Source organism: Phascolarctos cinereus, unplaced genomic scaffold (genome assembly GCF_003287225.1).
Source record: "Phascolarctos cinereus isolate Bilbo 61053 unplaced genomic scaffold, phaCin_HiC Scaffold_4;HRSCAF=312, whole genome shotgun sequence".
Taxonomy (NCBI): Eukaryota; Metazoa; Chordata; class Mammalia; order Diprotodontia; family Phascolarctidae; genus Phascolarctos; species Phascolarctos cinereus.
This window is the reverse complement of record NW_027555847.1, coordinates 414,163,814-414,182,873: the sequence shown is the minus strand read 5'-3', so window position 1 is coordinate 414,182,873 and position 19,060 is coordinate 414,163,814. Positions and strand designations below refer to the sequence as shown.

Genomic DNA, 19,060 nt, shown 5'->3' with positions numbered 1-19,060 from the left:
TTTTTTTGTGACTAAATTTGGTCCAGCCAGGGCAAGGGTAACATCTTACTGTCCTTCCCTTGGCAGAATTTGACAGATTATCTTCCACAAATAGCAAATTGGAAGTACTTGTAATAACTTGATTTTTTTGGTAGTATATCCAATCTTGTCACTTAAATGAAATCTGTTAAAGATTAATATTAAAATGTACAAATCTGAGTTTTATCATTATTTTAATTACTTGAGTTCCACATTTGGTATAGGTAATGAATGGAATATCAGTGATCTGTCACAATCAGCCATTTTTCCATTGATTATTCATATTACAGTGGGTTGGTCAAGCTAAAGCGGCCCTTTGCTTCAGCCATATGACCACTTCCGTCTCTCAGTGATCTGTTTTTGGAAACTCTGGGAAAGGTGCATTTTCTTTCAAATCTTTCTCCCATCTATGGAACTAGGTTACTCATTTTCTATAGATATCATCAAGAAAGCCTTGCAGATATTGATTTTTTTTTCCCTTTAAGTCAACAAGCATTTATTAAACCACTACATGCTAGCACTGTTCTAAGCTCTGGACATATGATGAAAGGCAAAAACAATTCCTGCTTTCAAGGAGCTCACAGCTTAATGGGGGAGACAACATGCAAGCAATGATGAACAAACCAGATATGGACAGGATAAATTAGAGATTATTTCCTTCTTTTTTACCTTATTCTTCACCAAGTGTTAGAAGTTCATGTAGCAAACCAAATTTTAAGATTAGAGAATTGAATGCAGGATTTCTTTTAAAGATAAACTGACTTTTGCATTTGATCTTTTTAAAGATATACTGACATCAAAGGAGGAAAGTTTTACTGGTGATGAATACTGTATCTGGGACACAAATGTTCAGTTATTTATTTTTCCATTTAATTAAATATTTAATCAATTTTATAATAGTGAAAACGAGATGCAACATGTGGATAATCCAAGTGGTGTACTGGCATCTAGGGCACATTAAAAGAGAGGAAGTTCTACTAGGTGTTGGTTAGCTTTTCTTTGGAGGATTCATGGAAAGACAGATCATTAATGAATGACTCAATGAATGAATATATGAATGAATAAAGCATATATTAAGAGTTTGCTAAATGCATATACAAATAAAAAAGCAAAACCACTCTTGCTCTGAGTAGCTCATATTCTAATGAAGCAAGACAACACGTATGGAAAGTTTTAGCTCCAAAATGAGAATTTCACAGGATGAAAAGGCATCGAGGTCTGTATCTGAATTGGTTTAGGGAATGTTCATACTGATGAAGTCAGAGAGGCATCAAATTATCAAATTATGAGAAAAAAACCAAACCTATGTATCCAAACACAGTTTCTTTAACATTTAACTGACTTTAAAACTCTGATTGTTATATTTGATGTACATATTGAGAAAATTCAGCATGTGCTCAGGGCACTGTCTCTTTCTTTCCACAAATATACAGCATTCTGTGACTTTGGAGCCCTTTATGCATACCTCAGGAGTATTTCCAAACATTCACAAGTTTAGGAAAAAGCAAAAACAACACTGCATTACCAAGATGATACAGTTCTGCCTGTATTTCATGACTTTTGAATTATTTCAAATAGCATTGTACAACTAATTCATTCTTCTTACACACAAAATAGCCATATGAATCAAGTGATTTCAACATCTTGAGACTTTCATTTATTCTAAAATATCCTTTCTATTATTAGGTTAAATATACCTAACCTTGGCATTGATGAAAAATACCAGATGGTTCTTGAGAACTATGGAGCTGACATTGAGATGATCTCCAAACTATACACTAAACAGAAAAGTGACCCTCCATTGGCTCGGGACCAGCCCCCTATTGCTGGGAAGATCCTGTGGGCCCGGCACCTCTTTCACAGGATTCAGCAACCAATGCAAATTTTCCAGCAGCACCCAAATGTGCTTAAAACAGCAAAAGCCAAGCACGTAGTCCGGAAATATAATAAGATGGCAAAAATCCTCTTGGAATTTGAGATTCTCTATCACAGGGCATGGCTTCAACAAGTAAGGCTGAACTTATTTTCCGCCCTCAAACAATGAGACACAGAGAAGCATGGGATATGCATGTGTATGAACTTTTGTCTATATTTTGGGAAGGAGTTATATTGAAATTTGATTTTTATTATTATTATGTATAAAACAGTAGGCACAGTGGATAGACTGCAGGGCCTGGAGAGAGGAAGACTCCATTTCCTGAGTTCAGATCCAACCTCAGACACTTACTAGCTGTATAATCTTGGGAAAGTCACTTTACCCATTTGCCTCAGTTTTGTCAGTTGCAGTTGCCTGTAAAATGAGCTAGAGAAGGAAATGGTAAGCCATTCCAGTATCTTTGCCAAGAAAACCCCAAACGATGTCACAAAGATTCAGACATAACTGAAATGACTGAACAACAAAAAAGGCATCAGGCAAACAAAGACAACAAGTAAAACAACCACCCATCTTAAGGAACTTAAGGGGTAAATAAATTGTGTAAATGTAAGCAAATATAAGTTGTTTTTTTTTTTGCATAAGGATGATAATTAAACCCATGGGAGCTTGTGAAGTCACCAAGTGAGAGGCTAGAGACAGAGAAAAAAAGGGGGCACAAGGCATAGTTTTTGGGTATAGGTATAGGAGGAGGGCAAATCAGAAGAAGTCTCTTTAAGTAATTCACTTTTTGAAGGTACATAAGGATTCCAGGAACACACGTGAGGAAAAGAAGCATTCCAAGTATGGGGGACAGCCTTTTGCAAAGGCTGAGAGTTTGGAGATGGCATATTGAACAATAAGAGAAATATCTAACAGGCCAGTTTGTCTGGAACATAGAGTGAATGAAGGGAAGTAATATGTAATAAACTAGGAAAAATTGCCTTGAACCAGATTTGCCCTTTTCCTATCCATTCTTAGGGGAAGGGATATAGATGGCAATCCAACAAAGGAAACTAAGAAAGAATGATGAGATTGGTAGGAGGACCAAGAAAGTATCAAGGTTGAGAGGATAGTTGATATTATTTTATATTGAGGAGAGGTCATGACGCTCTTTGAAATAAGGATAACCTCTTTACCCACAACAATACTTAGTATTTAATGTGCATTTTAAAAAATGCTGATTTGTTGTTTGATTGACGGTAGCAGAACGGTAGAAGGGGGGGGGATATAGTGTGCTAAGAGAGTGGTGCTTTTATCTCCTTAAAGTATGAACTTAGCTTTTGGCATTCTAAGAATAAGGTCCATTTTGATTGTGTGATGAACAAACATATTCCTGGAGGGACTGAATCATATTAACCTTGTTATTTTTGCTATAAATGAAACCAGAAGACAAAAGGAAGTTGTAGCTAAATGGAAATATGTCTCACAAGCTCTTTGAGGAGCAAATTAAGGAGTTGGTGAAGTTGATTTTATCATATGTCCAAGGGCAACAAGAAACATCATTTCATAGGATATTAGGTCCTCTTATATTGAGTACAGGTAATAAGCATTTGAAAAAAATAACTGTGAAATAATTTCATCTTATAGATGACTATTTATCACAAAGGAAGAGGAAGTAAAGAAAGTCTACAAAAAAACTCAATAAGCCAGTTAACATTAAGTGAACAGACACTCCAATAGTTGATAAAGTCTATGACTTTAATGCAAACCTGAGTATAGTTTAGTACAGTAAAAATATGTTCTAGAGTCCAAAACACTGTGTGTATTAGAATGGGTAAAATTATTATTAAGTATTATTAAGTACTACCAAGGTGAACTATAATAGGACAGTTTGCTCTCAATTTCTCATCCCTGGAGTAGAATTCCTGGGGAATGGAGAATTGAGCAATATATATTAAGCCCTAGGCTTTAATATGGGGAGTAGTAGTTTTGCATATTCTTGATAACTCAAAAGGAAAGAAAGCTAAAATATGTTACTTTAACATTTGGATGGAAATCATCTCTCGTTGTTGTTTAGGATATACATGGAAAATTGACCTATGCAAGTGTCAATTCACACATATATTTGAAATCACCAAATTATAGATCTGTTGAATAACAATACAAAATAATTCTTTTGGGAAATTGGTAAGCATACTTTCTGCACATTGCTCTGCTAATTATTAATATTTTTTCTTTCTCTCACAGACTGAAATAACTAAAATTGGACTTGGGGCTTCCTTATTAGTAAGAGCTTCAGAAACAGGGGAGTTACTTGTGAATTTTGATTTTGAGATATTAACATTATTTCGAGAAACAGAGTGCATGTCACAGATGGGTCTTGAAATCCCACCATTTGCAAGGGCTTTTTACCAGAAACGTGAAATTTACAAGAAGCATTTCAATCAAATGAAGGTATGGTGATTTTAGAGCTAGAAAAATACCAGATAATCTCTTTTAATTTTCTCTTTTCTTGGAGCAGCTAGGTGGTGCAGTGGATAGAGCACCAGCCTTGAAGTCAGGAGGACCTGAGTTCAAATCTGGCCTCAGACTGCACACTTGACACTTACTAGCTGTGTGACCCTGGGAAAGTCACTTAACCCCAATTGCCTAAAAATATAAAAAATAATAATTTTCTATTTTCTTGTTGAATGCTTTTCTACACATTTTTAAAGGCATAGTTTCAGTGACTAAGAAATGATAAGTACAATACCTTCTGGAATGATACTGTGTAATTTTCAAGGCTCTTCACATATATAATCTCATTTGATCCTCATAAAAATCCTGGAAAGTAGGCAGGGCAAAAATATTATATTTACCTTACATTTGGAGAAACTGAGGCTAAGAAAGATTAAATAATATGGTTAAAAAGTGGCAGAGCTAGACTGAAATGCACATCTTCAAACACCTAGTTGTTTCAGTGTTCTTTCTGCTATGACAAACAGGAAGTAGAATTTGGACCAGTATCTAGGTCTGGAGATTGTTTCAAATTTTCCTTAATTTCTTCCAGATTTTGCAAAATTTCTCTCCCCCCACTCCATTTAATTTCTCACATGACTTTATTAGTGTAATACTCCTCTCACCTCCCCACCAAATCACCTCCATCACATCTACATCTCTTTTATTTGGCTCAAATCCTTCTTTCTTCTCTTGTTCCTTCTCCCATAGCTTTATACTATAGGAGCTGGAAGATAAAAATGCTTCCATTTTATGGGTGAGTTCATCTCATTTATATTCATAGTTATGAATACTAACTGTGCATTTCATTTCATCCTATTTTCTTCTGTTTATACTTCTCTCTTCTGTTCCTCCTCAAAAGTCTGTATTGCTTCTGACTTCTGCCTCCCATAATCTGCCCTTTCTTTTATTATCTCCACACATCTCTTATCCCCTTCCCTTCCCATTTCCCTATTGAGTAAGGTAGATTTCTATAACCCAACTTCATGCGTATATATAGTCTGCCCTCTTTGAACCAATTCTGATGAGAATGAAGTTGAAGCATTGCCTGCCCCCTTCCATTTCCCTTCCACTTCTCCTGGTGCATCCCTCTTTCTCATCCCTTCATTTTTTTTAGAGATCATCTCAACTTAGTTGGCTCACAGCTATACCCAGTGTCTATGTAGACCTCTTCTAACGACCTAATAGTGATAAAGTTCTTAAGAATTACATGTATCATCTTCCCATATAGGGATGTAAACAATTTAGCTTTATTGAGTCCCTTATGATTATTCTTTCGTGTTTATCTTTTATGCTTTTCTTGAGTCTTCTGTTTGAATGTCAGATTTTCTATTTAGCTTTGGTCTTTTCATCAGGAATGCTTAAAAGTTCTCTATTTCATTAGCTATCAATATTTTTTACCCTGAAGGATTCTATTTAGTTTTGCTGGGTAGGACTTTCTTGGGTGTAATCCTAGTTCCTTTGCCTTCCAGAATATCATATTTCCAGTTCTGTTCTCCTTTAACCTGGAAGCTGCTAAATCTTATGTGATCCTGATTGTGACTCCATGATGTTTGATTTGTTTCTCTCTGGCTGCTTGAAGTATTTTCTCCTTGACCTGAGACCTCAGGAATTTGGCTGTAATATTCCTGGGCGTTTTCATTTTGGGATTTCTTTTAGGAGGTGATTGGTAGTTTCTTTTAATTTCTATTTTACCCTCTTGATATGATGTGTTGGGGGCAGTTTTCCTTAATAATCTCTTGAAATATTATGTCTAGGCTCTTTTTTATCATAGCTTTCAGGTAGTCCAATAATTCTTAAATTATCTCTTCTGGATCTATTTTGCATGTCAGTTGTTTTTCTGAAAAGATATTTAACAGTTTATTTTATTTTTTAATCCTTTTCACTTTGTTTTATTGTTTCTTGATGTCTCATGGAGTCATTAGCTTCCACTTGCCAAATTCTAATTTTTAAAGAATTATTTTCTTCAGTGAGCTTTTGTATCTCTTTTTTCCACTTGGTCAATTCTGCTTTTTAAGGTGTTATTTTCTTCAGTATGGTTTTGCACTTCTTTTACCAGGATTTTAATTCTCTTTTCATATATTTCTTGCAGCACTCTGATTCCCCTCCCTCACCCTCAATTTTTCCTCTACCACTCATCTATTTATTGAACTCTTCCAAGAAGTTTTGCTGACTTTGGGTTCAACTAGCAATTTTCTTTGAGGCTCTACTTGCAGCTGTTTTCACATTGTTATCTTCTTGTAAGTTTATTTCATGGTCTTCCCTGCCAAGATAGTAGCTTTTTTATGATCAAACTATTATTATTATTTTTGTTGCTCATTTTTCCAGCCTATTTCTTGAGTTTGAACTTTATTTTAAATTTGGGATCTGTTCGCCTGGGAATAGGGAGGCACTGTTTCAAAATTTATGCTTTTTTTGTGCTGATGTTTTCAGAGCTAATTCTGTGGGTTTACAAGTTTTTGGTGTATTCAAGGTGGTGTAATCTGGAGGGAGGTTTTGTCACTCCTCTTCTGGTCTGTGCTATGGTGTTTACCCAGGAAGGGCCTCTGCTTCTCTGCAGTAGCAAGTGCTAGGGCTCCTCTTGGCTCTGGAACTGTGAGCAGATTCCTTGCTCTTTTGTGGCCACAAGCGTTAGTGCTCCTCACTGCCCTGGAACTTGGACCCAAAGCTGTTTTTTTTGAGTTGCTAATCAGCTTCAGCTGTCCCCAGTAACAGCAATGGGTCATCTTTAATTTCTTACTGTCTAATTGTCTGACCACCTTATTGGCTCTGGGCTAAGAGCTCATGTGTCTGATGTTGTTGACACCTCCTCTGGTGACTTGCCTCCAAGGTGCTCTGTTTGTAGTACTGCAGAGTGTAGCCTGGGATGGCTCCCATGGCACTGTTACAGACCATTCCTGCCAATCTCCTAAGTTGTCTTATGGTAGAAAAAGTCTCACTCTGTCCTTTTGCTGGTTCTGCCTCTCCAAAATTTGATTTCATGGGTTTTTTTAAATATTTTTGGAGGGGAATGTTGGAAGAGTTCAGCTGGCTCAGTTGCTGTCTGTACAACTCTCCCTTATCTTGGCTATGCCTCCTAGGACTCATCCTCCTTGACCTTTGTTGCTTTTGGCATTGTTGTCTATTCCTCTTTCTAGATATTCTCTCCTTCTTTAGTTTTTGTAATATTGCTTTGTCTCACTTCTCTTCCTAATTGTCTGAAAATGCTTCTAAGTCTCTTTGGAAGGATCTTCATCTGTGTCTTACCCACAACCACGTGTGTGTGCATTTCAAAGGTTCTCTCCTCATCTCTCTTCTCTGTTCACCATGCATAATCCAAGATGGTTTCATTATATCCAATCTCTCCCTTTTCTTGTCCATATTCCACACAGTTGCCAAATTTATATTCCTCAAGAATAGTTCTTACAATGTTGCTTTTCTGCTTAAGAAGCTTCTTTGGCTTTCTTTCTAATGGCTCCAGAAAAAAAATGAAACTATAAAATAAATGTCTTTAGTTTGACATATATGAAGTTTATAATCTGGCTCAAGACTATTTTTCCAGGTTTATTATATATTATTCCCCTTCATTCATTCTATGTTCCAGAAAAACAGTCCTATTAGATATTTTCCTGTATGCAACATTCCATCTCCAAATTCTATGCTTTTGCAAAAGCTATCCCTGATACCTAGAATGCTCTTTTCCCTTCACTTGTGTGCTTAGAATCCCTATGTGCCTTCAAATAGTCGCTCACGTGACATTTATTTATTTATTTATTTATTGTTTTGGCTAGGGGTTAACCAGGGTTGTACAGCTAGTAAGCATCAAGTGTCTGAGGCCAGATTTGAACTCAGGTCCTCCTGACTTCCAGGGCTGGTGCTCTATCCACTGTGCCACCTAACTGCCCCCAAGTGACACTTACTTAAAGAGACCTCTCCTGATTTGCTCAGTTATGAGTGCTCCCCCCCGACTTCACCAAATAATTTTCTATTTATTTTGAATATGTTCTATATTTTCTTATTTGTGAACGTATTGTATCTCACTAGTTTAATGTGAGCTCTTTCAGGGCAGATTGTTTCCTCTTTTTCTTCATATTATTTCCCCCAGTACAATGCTTGTTATTTTCCAGGCATGTAACCTATACTTGTTGATTTATTGTTTGATTGACAGTATCAGAATGGTAGAAAAAGAGGTGTAGGCAATTAAGAATCATTTGGTTTATTATAACTTCTTAAACACTAACTCAACTGTTAGTGTTCCAGTTATAAGGTCCTTTTCCATTGGGTAATGAAAAGATATACCATTGGAGTAATTGAATCATATTAGCCTCAATGTTTTCACAGTGAATGAAATCAAAAGATGAAAGGAAGTTGTAGCTAAATGACTTGCAAATTTTTTGAAATGTAAATGTAAATTAAGGAGTTGGTGAAATTCATTTTTATCATGTGTCGAAGGACAACAAGAAACACAATTTTATAGGACATTAGCTCATCTCATATTTCAGTACTAATAATGAGTATTTGGGAAAAAAATCACTATAAAGTAACTGCATCTTATGGATGAATATTTGTCCTAGAGGATGAGAAGGCAGAGCCATATGAAAAATAAAATAAGCCTGTCCAAATTGTCAACATTTACTCCAATTCTTCATGACTTTGATGCCTTTGACTTTAAAGTGGGTGTAGTTAAGGATAGTTAAAATTATGTTTGAAAATACTGTTCAGAATTAAGAAATGAGAGAGGCCAAGGGCTGGTAGATGACAAAAGAAGCTATGTACCTATATATTCTGAATATTTTCTTTGAGCACTGGACCCAGTATGCACCAAACAACACCATAAATATAAGATTATATTTTAACAGATAGGTTCATTACTTATATGAGAGAAATTCTTAAATCAGCTCTATGTGCAGTCAGAACATTGATTTGTTACAGTGAAAGTAAAAATTATTATAAAAATAGTAGAATAAAAGTGAGATAAAGAGGTGGAATGTGATTAAAACAACTCTTATCTTACCTATTTAAATGATCCCTGGACATTGAAAAGTGGTAAATGGGTGGAACAGTAGATGTCAACACCAACTTTAGCCATTTCATAAAAGAGTTTACCTGACACAAATTAATTGCTATAACAGAGTCCAAAACAGCTTAGAAAACCCTTGATCTTACTAAGTAGAGAGATAAGTACAGCTCTGCATTAAAAAAAAAAAAACCTTATGGAACAGGTTGCACGAAGATGATAGCTAGCATTCATATGATGCTTTTGCAAAGCATTTTATATATGTTATCTCATTTGATCAGGATAATGATAATATGAGGCAGATGCTATTATTATCTATAATTTATAGATCACTAAATTGAGACATAGAAAGGTTAGATGACTTGCCTGTCTAGTAAGAATCTCAGTCAGGACTTTAACTCAGATCTTCCTGACTCCACGTGCCACACTGTATCAACTGGGTAATTTAGTTGCCTCAGAACATTACCTCACAAAACATCAAGAAACAGTGGATTGAAAAGAACCAACTAAGCAAAGTCATTCTACAGAATTTAAGGATGAAACTCGAAGGACAACAAATACTCAAAAAGTGGAAAAAAGATCTATAGAGCTTTTTGTAACCTCTTTCCATCATGAAAAACAGTGGAGGCCTTTTATTTCAACTCTTGGGAAATGGAAATGGTATTGAATAGAACAAAGATGGAATGAGCCACTGTACCAGACCTCACATATATGGAAGTGTTCTATACTAGAAGTAATCAATTTTGGTGGTTTTAAGAGATAAATTGGGGCAGCTAGGTGGCACAGTGTATAGAACACCGTCCCTGGATTCAGGAGGACCTGAGTTCAAATCCAGCCTCAGACATATAATGCTTACTAGCTGTGTGACCCTAGGCAAGTCACTTAACCCCAATGCCTAGCTAAAAAAAAGGATAAATTTACATGATATGTGATAAAGAGAACAATCTTGTACCTTTATTGTTATTTTTAAAAAGTGACCAAAAGAAAATCAGCAAATCCTAATCCATAAGCTTACTTTCCCATTTCTACAAATTTTTTTTTAAAAGAAAAGCAATCACACACATGGAGGTATAAGAAAGGAAGTAGCAGGCTTTTGTAAGAGAGGAGTCATTACATAGTGGAATAAAAACTTGCCCTGTAGTAAGGAAGATTGGGGGTCAAGTCCAGTTTCTGATGTGCTAGTTAGGTGGCTCTAGGCATGTCAGCCTCTCAGTGCTTTAGGCAACTCTTCAAGAATATGAAATGCAGAGAATAGGCTGACCTAAATTGCTATATGGACTTCCTTCCTAGAAGCCTCTGACATCTATGAAATCACAGGTCAAGTCCCTATGTATGCCTGTCTCTCTCCTTGTCACTATCCTTATTCCTTTCCCTATCCCTGTCCCCATTCCTATATGTCTGCATAAAAATAAATTGTTAATGATTAATTAGACCACATTTGGCCAAGCCCATATCACAGTTAGAGGAAGATTGTGAGAATATTGACATGAGGAGTCAGAGACAGATTACCAGAATAGCTTAAAACAAGAGGGTAGAAGTTAATCTGAGGACCTGACAAGGGTTTCTTGAGGAGTGGAAAAACCTTATACACAGCTTCTGCTATAGTATCTGATGGGAAAGGAATGCTATTAAGCCATATAACAAAGAAGAGAATTAAAGAACTTTAATCTAAAAAGTACTTTTAAGTTACTTGCTTGTTAAGAATTATGATAATTCTGTGAAATGCCTAAGCATGTTTTCAACAAATAAAAAATAGAATGAAAAAGCTTAATGACTCAGTCTCAGATTATAAATCAAATAAATTGTAAGAGGAAGGGCAGAATCCCTGAATTCACAATCATAAATTCTGTAGGTAGTTCATAGAGATAAAGCCTTGCAGCATTAATTGCTCTTTCAAATTCTATTTCATTTCAGATGATGCTGTCAGAATTTAAGAGAGTGAAGTCAAAAATCCAACCTGCCATTGAACAATTGATGGTTCCTCATTTGGCTAAAGTAGATGAAGCTATACAACCTGGTTTAATTTCACTGAACTGGACATCAATGAACATTGAAGGATATTTAGAAAACATTTTTAGAGTGCTCAGTAAGTCTCTGTGGACTTCTTCATTATTGCTTGATGTTTCAAATATTTTGTGCTGCAATATTTAACAAAGTCATGTAGAACCTGAACCCATATCTTTCTGATTCTGCTGCTGACTCTGTCCATTATGCTAAACTGCATTCTAAAGATGCATTACTTAATGTAAATTGCATTTTTAAAAATGGAAACATTTACATGTGGTATATATTTATGCTTTATATTCATTTAAAATACAATATCCCATAGCTAAATTCCTACAATAATGTAAGACAATTATGAAGGCCTTATGATGAAAAGTGGTATCTATCTCCAGAGAAAGAACCAGTGGGACAGAATGCATATCAAAGATATGTTGTCTTGATTTTTTTATGTTTTTTATGTCTGTTTTCTTTCATAGCATGACTTACATGGAAAAGTGTTTTGCATAACTACACATGTATAACCTGTGTCAAATTGCTTGTCTTCCCAATTGGGAGCGGGGAAGGGAGGGAAGGAAAAAATTTGGAACTCAAAATTAAAAAAAAAAGTAATGTTAAAATTATTTTTACATGTAATTGGGAAAAAATAAAATATTAAATTAAAAGACAAACTACATTTACCTGTTTTCTTAGGTAGTATATGTCCAGAAATCTTGGGAATACGCTGAGTGGAACTTTCAGGTGCTGAAAAGAGCTTTGATAAGCTAGAGATCACCTATGAATTTGAGAATTCAGACTTATTAGTATTAAATTATTATTGATTTCTAAACATAAATGAAGTGACTTTTATGCTTACCATAATATTACAATATAAGTTGCACTATCATAGAACTTTAGAGTTTGAAAAGTGACTTAAGAGGCAATTTAGCTCAGTCCTCTCATTTTTCAGGTGAGGAAAATGAGGTCCAAGGAATTAAAGAGTGTTCACCAAGCATCACCCAAATACTCAGTGGCAGAATTAGGAGTAGAAGGAAGGTCTTATAGGAATAACATCATAAATTTAGAGCTGGAAGGGACCTTAAAGATCATCTAACCTCTTTACTTTGGTGTTCTGTTTTTTTTTTTTTACCTTACTAGGCTCCCATAATATACCTTCTCTGGAATAAAACAAAAAGGAATGAATTAAAATTATAGATGGAGGAATTTAGATTATGGACAAGAACATCACAACAGTGAGGGCTATCATGACAATTCTAAAACAGACTGTTTAAGGGAGACTTTTTTTTCTCTTGGAAAATTTTGGTGATACTTAAATACATTGTGGCAATTTTGGAAGAAATCCATTTTATCTCCTGATTCTATTGCACCTTTTCTTTTTTCCAATTTAGATTTGGAAAACAGTGGTGGAGTAGAACTTAACTTTTTTTTGTGAGACAAAATCTAATTTTTGCCGTCTCAAAAAGAGCTGGTGTAAATTGTATGGTGAAATATGAAGATGTATATACTAAGTATTCTCACATAAAAATATTAGAAACTGAAGGGGTGCCCTTGAGTTGGGGAATGACTGAACAACTTACGGTATATGTTTGTGTGTAGTATACTAGATCTTTGTGTGGACTCCTAGGTAAGATTAAAAAAAATTATTAACTTCCATACTATCTGTCCTTGGGATTGGAATGTGGAAATTTGATGAAGGAAATTATTTAAGGAATCACATACATAATTTTAATGCATCACTAATTTACAACTTTTGATTTAAGCTTTCTTTCCTGTAGGAAAGTGATGTGAGCTAAGGGAGATATAGCAAAAGTCTAAAATGGTTTTTGTACTTTGAAGACTTTAGACTTTAACTATATAACAGCATTTGCTGTGCTTTATTGTTTTTAATTGAAATAATAATTAAACTATGCTACAAATGACCTTTTCCATGGACTTTAGATATGCAGAATTTCATTGGAGTGATTACAAAGAAGTTGTAATGGCAATAATTATTTTAACCACTCTTATAGATGCCCTTGCTTAAAAATTTTTTAAATACTATTTTAATGATTATTTTTGCAAAATACATTCTTCAACATACATCTTTGATGTTTTCTTTTTTCAAAAGATGATGTGGAATTGCTTCTCAATCGGGTCAATGACCTGGTGGAGTATCGTATTGATGCTGTTCTAGAAGAAATGAGTCATGTGCCTCTTTGCAAACTCCCTGAAGATAAGCCACTTACCTGTGAAGAGTTTCTCCAAATGACAAAGGTTATAATGAGATTGAGTCTTCATTTAAAAATAGTGCTGTGATTAGTTTTCCTAAAAGTAATGGTTATTTCATAAATATTATATGAATGGCGGGCCAATCTAAACCAGTTCTGTGTTTTATAGATGATTCATGGATGGGGTGATTGGAAAATAAATAGGAAAAAATAATGAGTCACTTTTAGACATTTATGAGACATCGCTTTCGTTGTTAACTGAAGTTGTTATAAGGTGTACTTTGTCAATTCAATAGGAAATGTTTTGTGGAAGTTTTTTTTTTAAGAGTAAAAAATATTTTATAGCACTTAGAATAACCTAAGTCTAATTAGGTATGGTAATACAGTTTAAAAAACTCTCTGAATAGGATTTATACAATTTATTCTTTAAACATATCTTTAGAGTTATTAAAACACATTTTAATGACTATAGTAATTATAAAAAAACCTCTCTTCGAGACAAGATAGTATTAAATATTACTTTTAGTAGTATAGTTTAGTGTTCATTCATTCAACAAACATTAAAGAGCTTACTATGTAATGGACAGTGATAGGAAGCTAGGTAGTAATGGAGGGCACCTAGATGGTATAATGGGTAGTGCGTTGGACTTGGACTGGAAGACCTGAGTTCAAGTCCAGCCTCAGGTAGTTACTAGGTGTGTTACTCTGAGCAAATCATTTCACCTCTGCCTACATCAGTTTCTTCATCTATAAAATGGAGATAATAATACCACCTTCTTCCCAGGGTTGTTGTGAGAATCAGATGAGATAATTTTTGTAAAGCTTTTTGAAAACTGTAAAGCATTGTATAAATACTACCTCTTATTATTAGCCATTATTTTAGGCAATAGGACAGACACAAAGATCAAATGAGGTCTCTGCCCTCAAGGAGCTTCCAATCTAGATGGCATGCACAAAGATAAATATAATGTAATTATAACATGATTAAAGAGATAGGAAGAGTTTAGTGTGCCATTAGATCAGATGCCATCAGAAATAATTAAAGAATTCCTAGTTGGAGAGATTAGGAGAAAGCTTCACAACGCAGTAATATTTGAGCTAGGTCTTAAAGGATAGCTAGAATGAGAACAAGAAAGATATAATGTGTGTGTGTGTGTGTGTGTGTGTGTGTTGTGTGTGTGTGTGTGTGTATGTGTGTGTGTGTGAGAGAGAGAGAGAGAGAGAGAGAGAGAGAGAGACAGAGAGAGAGGTTCTAAATGTAAAGAATAGTTTGAGTAAAAGTGAATAGTTGGGAGAGCACAGAAGTATACAAAGATGGTGAGTTAGCCCAGTTTGGCCGGACCCAACTGTTAAGAAATTGTGTAGAATAAGACTGGAGAGGTAGGTTAGAACTATATTATGGTGGAGATCATTGAATACCAGACCAAAGATGGATAATGTATTCAAATGAATAGCCATGTCATCTAAATTTCTCATGATCAGAATGCAATCTCCAAACATTTGCAATCTTATAACTGGCCATATTGTGATAATTTTTCTACTGGATAACATATACTTATTTATCATTATTCAGAAATGTACCACTGTATTATGAATTGGACAAAATTTAAAGCAATAATGTAGCAGGACAGTATTTGGTACATAGTAGAGACTTAATAAATATATGTTGAATTAAATTGAATTGCTATTCTGTCATGAAACTGTGTTTGTCAGAGAAAAAAGAAGGCATTAAGAGATGGTAATTGATTGAATTACTGCTATCTCTTTGATAATTCTTTTTTTTTTAAAGTAGTCATGCCCTAAGGGGCAAAGTTATAATGTATACCAATGTGAATAATTATAGTGTTGAACTTGATAACACTAGCTCCTCAAAAGCATCAGCATGATTCAAGCTTCATTGAATTTTACCAGTAAGAAAGCCTTATAGTTATGGGTCTGGCTTTAGTAGGTGTGTTCTCTGAGGAAGAGCAAGCTAGCTCAGACTAGAAAGGCCCCTCAACCAGGTGGCCATTAGGTGATGGATTTTTCAGGCACAGAAACTTCCAAAGACCATTAACTAAATTGTAGGAGGATTATAATCTACATCATTGGAGGAAAGACTCTCACGCTGATGAAATTATAGATGCCTAAAGATAAAAAATTTAATAGTACGCTTTCCCCCCAAAGGCACCATTTTTTGAATAATGAATTAATTTAGACATTTCCATTTGCTTTTACATTATTTTCACTTGATCTGTGATTTTAATCAAATTTTTTTTTGATATATGTGGCCTATTTGTTACTTAAAATTGAAAATCAAATCTTCCAGGAAGGATTTTTGGTCATGTAAGTTAGGAAGCTTTAAAGGAAATTCACACTAACACTGGCATATCTTTTAGTCTGGGGAAAAAGGCAAGTCCCTTTAGAAACTGGAAAACCAACTGGGTATGGTAACACACACCTATAGCATTTGCTCCTGGGGAGGCTGAGGATGGTGGATCATTTGTATTTTGGAGATTTGAGTTGTAACAAGGCTAAAGCCTTTTCTGAGTTTATCATGAGGCCATGGGAACAAAGGTCCTTGAGGCTGCCTAAGAAAGGTGAAGTGGTCCAAGTTGGAAAAGCAGAACAGATTAAATCTGCACTGGTGAGTATTGGGATTAGGCCCATGAGTGGCTGTTGCATTTCCAGTCTGGGCAAAATAGGGAGACAGTCTAGAAAAAGCAAGCAAATACATAAATAAATAAGTACACAAGCCAGAAAAAGAAAGAAACAAAGAAACAAAGAAAGAAAGGAAAGAAGTAAGGAAGAAAAGAAGGAAGGAAAGAAGAGTGGAATGGGTCAGTTTTTAGGAAAAGACCAAATGACCACTTGGGTGTGTATGTTGGGAAGATTCTTCTTCCTATATAGTATGGACTAGAAAGCCTTGGAGGTCCCTTCCAATTCACATACTGTGATATTGAGTTTGAGATACAGGTGAAAACATCTAATATAAATGAGAAACAGGAGAGTACATTGATTGCTTGATTATTGACTGATTATGGAAGAGAAAGGAGGAGGGAGATTCAAGAAGCTACTGGTGATGTCTCTAATATCAAATACATTAGAGAAGAGGATGAGGATCAAAAAAAGACTTTGAATTTGGTGACTCAACTGCTGCCTGAAAAAAAAAGTCCTGCTCCTCCTGAAAAAAAAATGGGGCCTTTACACTTTATGATAATTTGGAATTTATTAAAATCAGAAAATTTTCTCTGTAAGTAGTTGCATGTGAACATTGTACACTTTAAATTAGACATTTTGTACAGTAGAAGTAAGGAGAAAGGGGAGATCAATATAGACATCATGGTTAGAGGAAGGCCTTGAGATTTGAATTGGGCCTTGAAGAGAGTCAGAGGGAATTGGGAGAGGCATCAGCTAGATCAGATTGGAGAGGATGATTCCTGTAATTTTTTTTTCTGTGTCAGAAGATGTTGCTCACCGAAAATCCATGAGAAATCTAGACTTTTAGGAATTTTTCCAGGACTGGTGGTAGGTTCATATTGCTCCTCATTGTTTTTTCTTTAGATGCTCTTGCAACTTAGCTTTGGTTTTATAGACAATATTGACCTACGAGGATGGAATAAAAAAGGAGGTAACTGACTACTGTGAAGATAGAGTCCATTGACCTGGGTTTCATTGATATGTTGTACTTGAAATTGGGCTAACACCAATAGATAACAATTTTGCTTATTCTTATAGGATCTCTGTGCTAATGGTGCTCAGATATTACATTCAAAGAGTTCATTAGTGGAGGAAGCAGTCAATGAGTTAATAAATATGTTGCTGGATTGGGAAGTGCCATCTACAGGAGAAAAAGTTAGAAATGGCAAAGAAGTTGATTCAGGAAGTGAAAACAGAGGTAAAAGAATTATTGTCAGCACTTTGCTTTTCTAGGTTAGTCACACTAATTTATTCAAGCTTGAATATTAAGTTTATATAGGTATTATATCAAAAGTTTTTCTCAGTCCTTTTGAACCTTTCTTTCTGATTTATAAAGATGTTTATTCTCAGAAAACATTTATGGAAATGAAAGTAAAGTGCTAATCAATTGGGTAATAAAATCTTTAATCTTTAGTGACTTTAATTTGGAGGTTTCAGTTTATGTGAAAGGATTTTTTTTTGTGCCAACTACATCAACTATTATATTTAAAATACCTTGTAATTGTATAACAAACAAAATTTCTGATAGTATATCAACAACAGTATGCTATTTGGTCTTAAAAATAGAGCAAATTTTTGATTACTCAGCAAGAAATTGATTTGGGTTTCACTCACTTCAAGTCCAATACTTTATATACTTTTCCCTTACCCCATTTATCTTCTATCTTTCACTACCTCTAGTTTTTTTCAACAATTCAACTACATTCTGTCATTTTTCTTCCTCTCTTCCTCCTTAAAAAGTTAGTCCTATAGATGTTGTTATTTATTTTCCACCGTTTTGTTGCAGCAGGTGAAGAGCATCGAAAATTAGAAAGTCTGGCATCTTCTCTTAATTCCACTCAGACTGGAGCTGGGCTCCCTCCTGCAATAGTTAGGAGAAAGAAGAAAGAGAATGAGATCTTAGAGGAAGAAGCTTGTGAACTGCTTTCTCATTTCAATCACCAAAACATTGATGCTCTTCTGAAGGTTACTCGGAATGCCTTAGAGGCCATTCGTAAACGGACTTATTCTTCCAACACAATTAACTTCAGAGGTAATAATCTAACACAGTTTCTTTATTGGCTAACTTGCTATTTAAACCAGTGGCCAAGCCGTCTTATGCTGATGGCACCATTTCATGTTCATAATGGGACATAGTCAGCAATCTGACCCAATGTATTTTATGATTTGTTTGCTAATGATGGGTAGTGTGCAAGTCTGGGAAAAGGTCTAATGGACAGATTCTCCCCTTTACAGTACCAGTCAGTACATTTCTTTGGAGAAAGAACTGATCTGGGAAATATCCCCACATGGACATTATTGGGATTTTTAAAAACCAGCAATGGAAAATAAGATAAATATTGTTTTTTTGTTCCAAAATTTTAGTGAGTTTTTTTTCATAATTTATCTTGATATTTATTCATATACTTAACAATTTGATTATTTATCAACTCTTTTTTAGGGATTATTAAAGATTTACTACTTAATTTATATTTTAGGATCTTTTATGATAATAATCTCTGTTAAGCAGAAATAAAATTATAATTTACACAATTATTTCAGAACTTGGCTGACTTTAAGAAAGTGGGTTTCTTTTAAGAGGAATATACTTAGGCCATAATATTTAGAATTCAATTTAAAAAATACTTAAATACTTACTACATTCAAAACAATCTTTGCCTGCAGAGGGAAACAAAGATTAATTAAACATGGCCCCAAACCTCAAGGATCTTATTGTCTAATAATACAAAAAAAAAAGAATGTAAATACTAATAAAGCAAATTAGAAGATGATAAAGTACAAAAGAAAGGAACATAATGATAACTGAGG

At 34.8% G+C, this 19,060-nt stretch overlaps 1 protein-coding gene across 3 annotated transcripts in view; it reads left to right on the top strand.

Moving 5' to 3' along the window:
• The window catches only part of DNAH5 (dynein axonemal heavy chain 5), a 383,566-nt gene that overhangs the window by 129,232 nt on the left and 235,274 nt on the right, over positions 1 to 19,060 (top strand). For all 3 annotated transcript variants that reach the window (XM_021008643.2, XM_021008644.2, XM_021008641.2), the window contains exons 14-19: positions 1,705 to 2,026; positions 4,121 to 4,327; positions 11,280 to 11,451; positions 13,474 to 13,619; positions 17,291 to 17,450; positions 18,039 to 18,284. In XM_021008643.2, the coding sequence (XP_020864302.1) occupies positions 1,705 to 2,026; positions 4,121 to 4,327; positions 11,280 to 11,451; positions 13,474 to 13,619; positions 17,291 to 17,450; positions 18,039 to 18,284 (1,253 nt within the window). The remainder of the gene's footprint in view (positions 1 to 1,704; positions 2,027 to 4,120; positions 4,328 to 11,279; positions 11,452 to 13,473; positions 13,620 to 17,290; positions 17,451 to 18,038; positions 18,285 to 19,060) is intronic.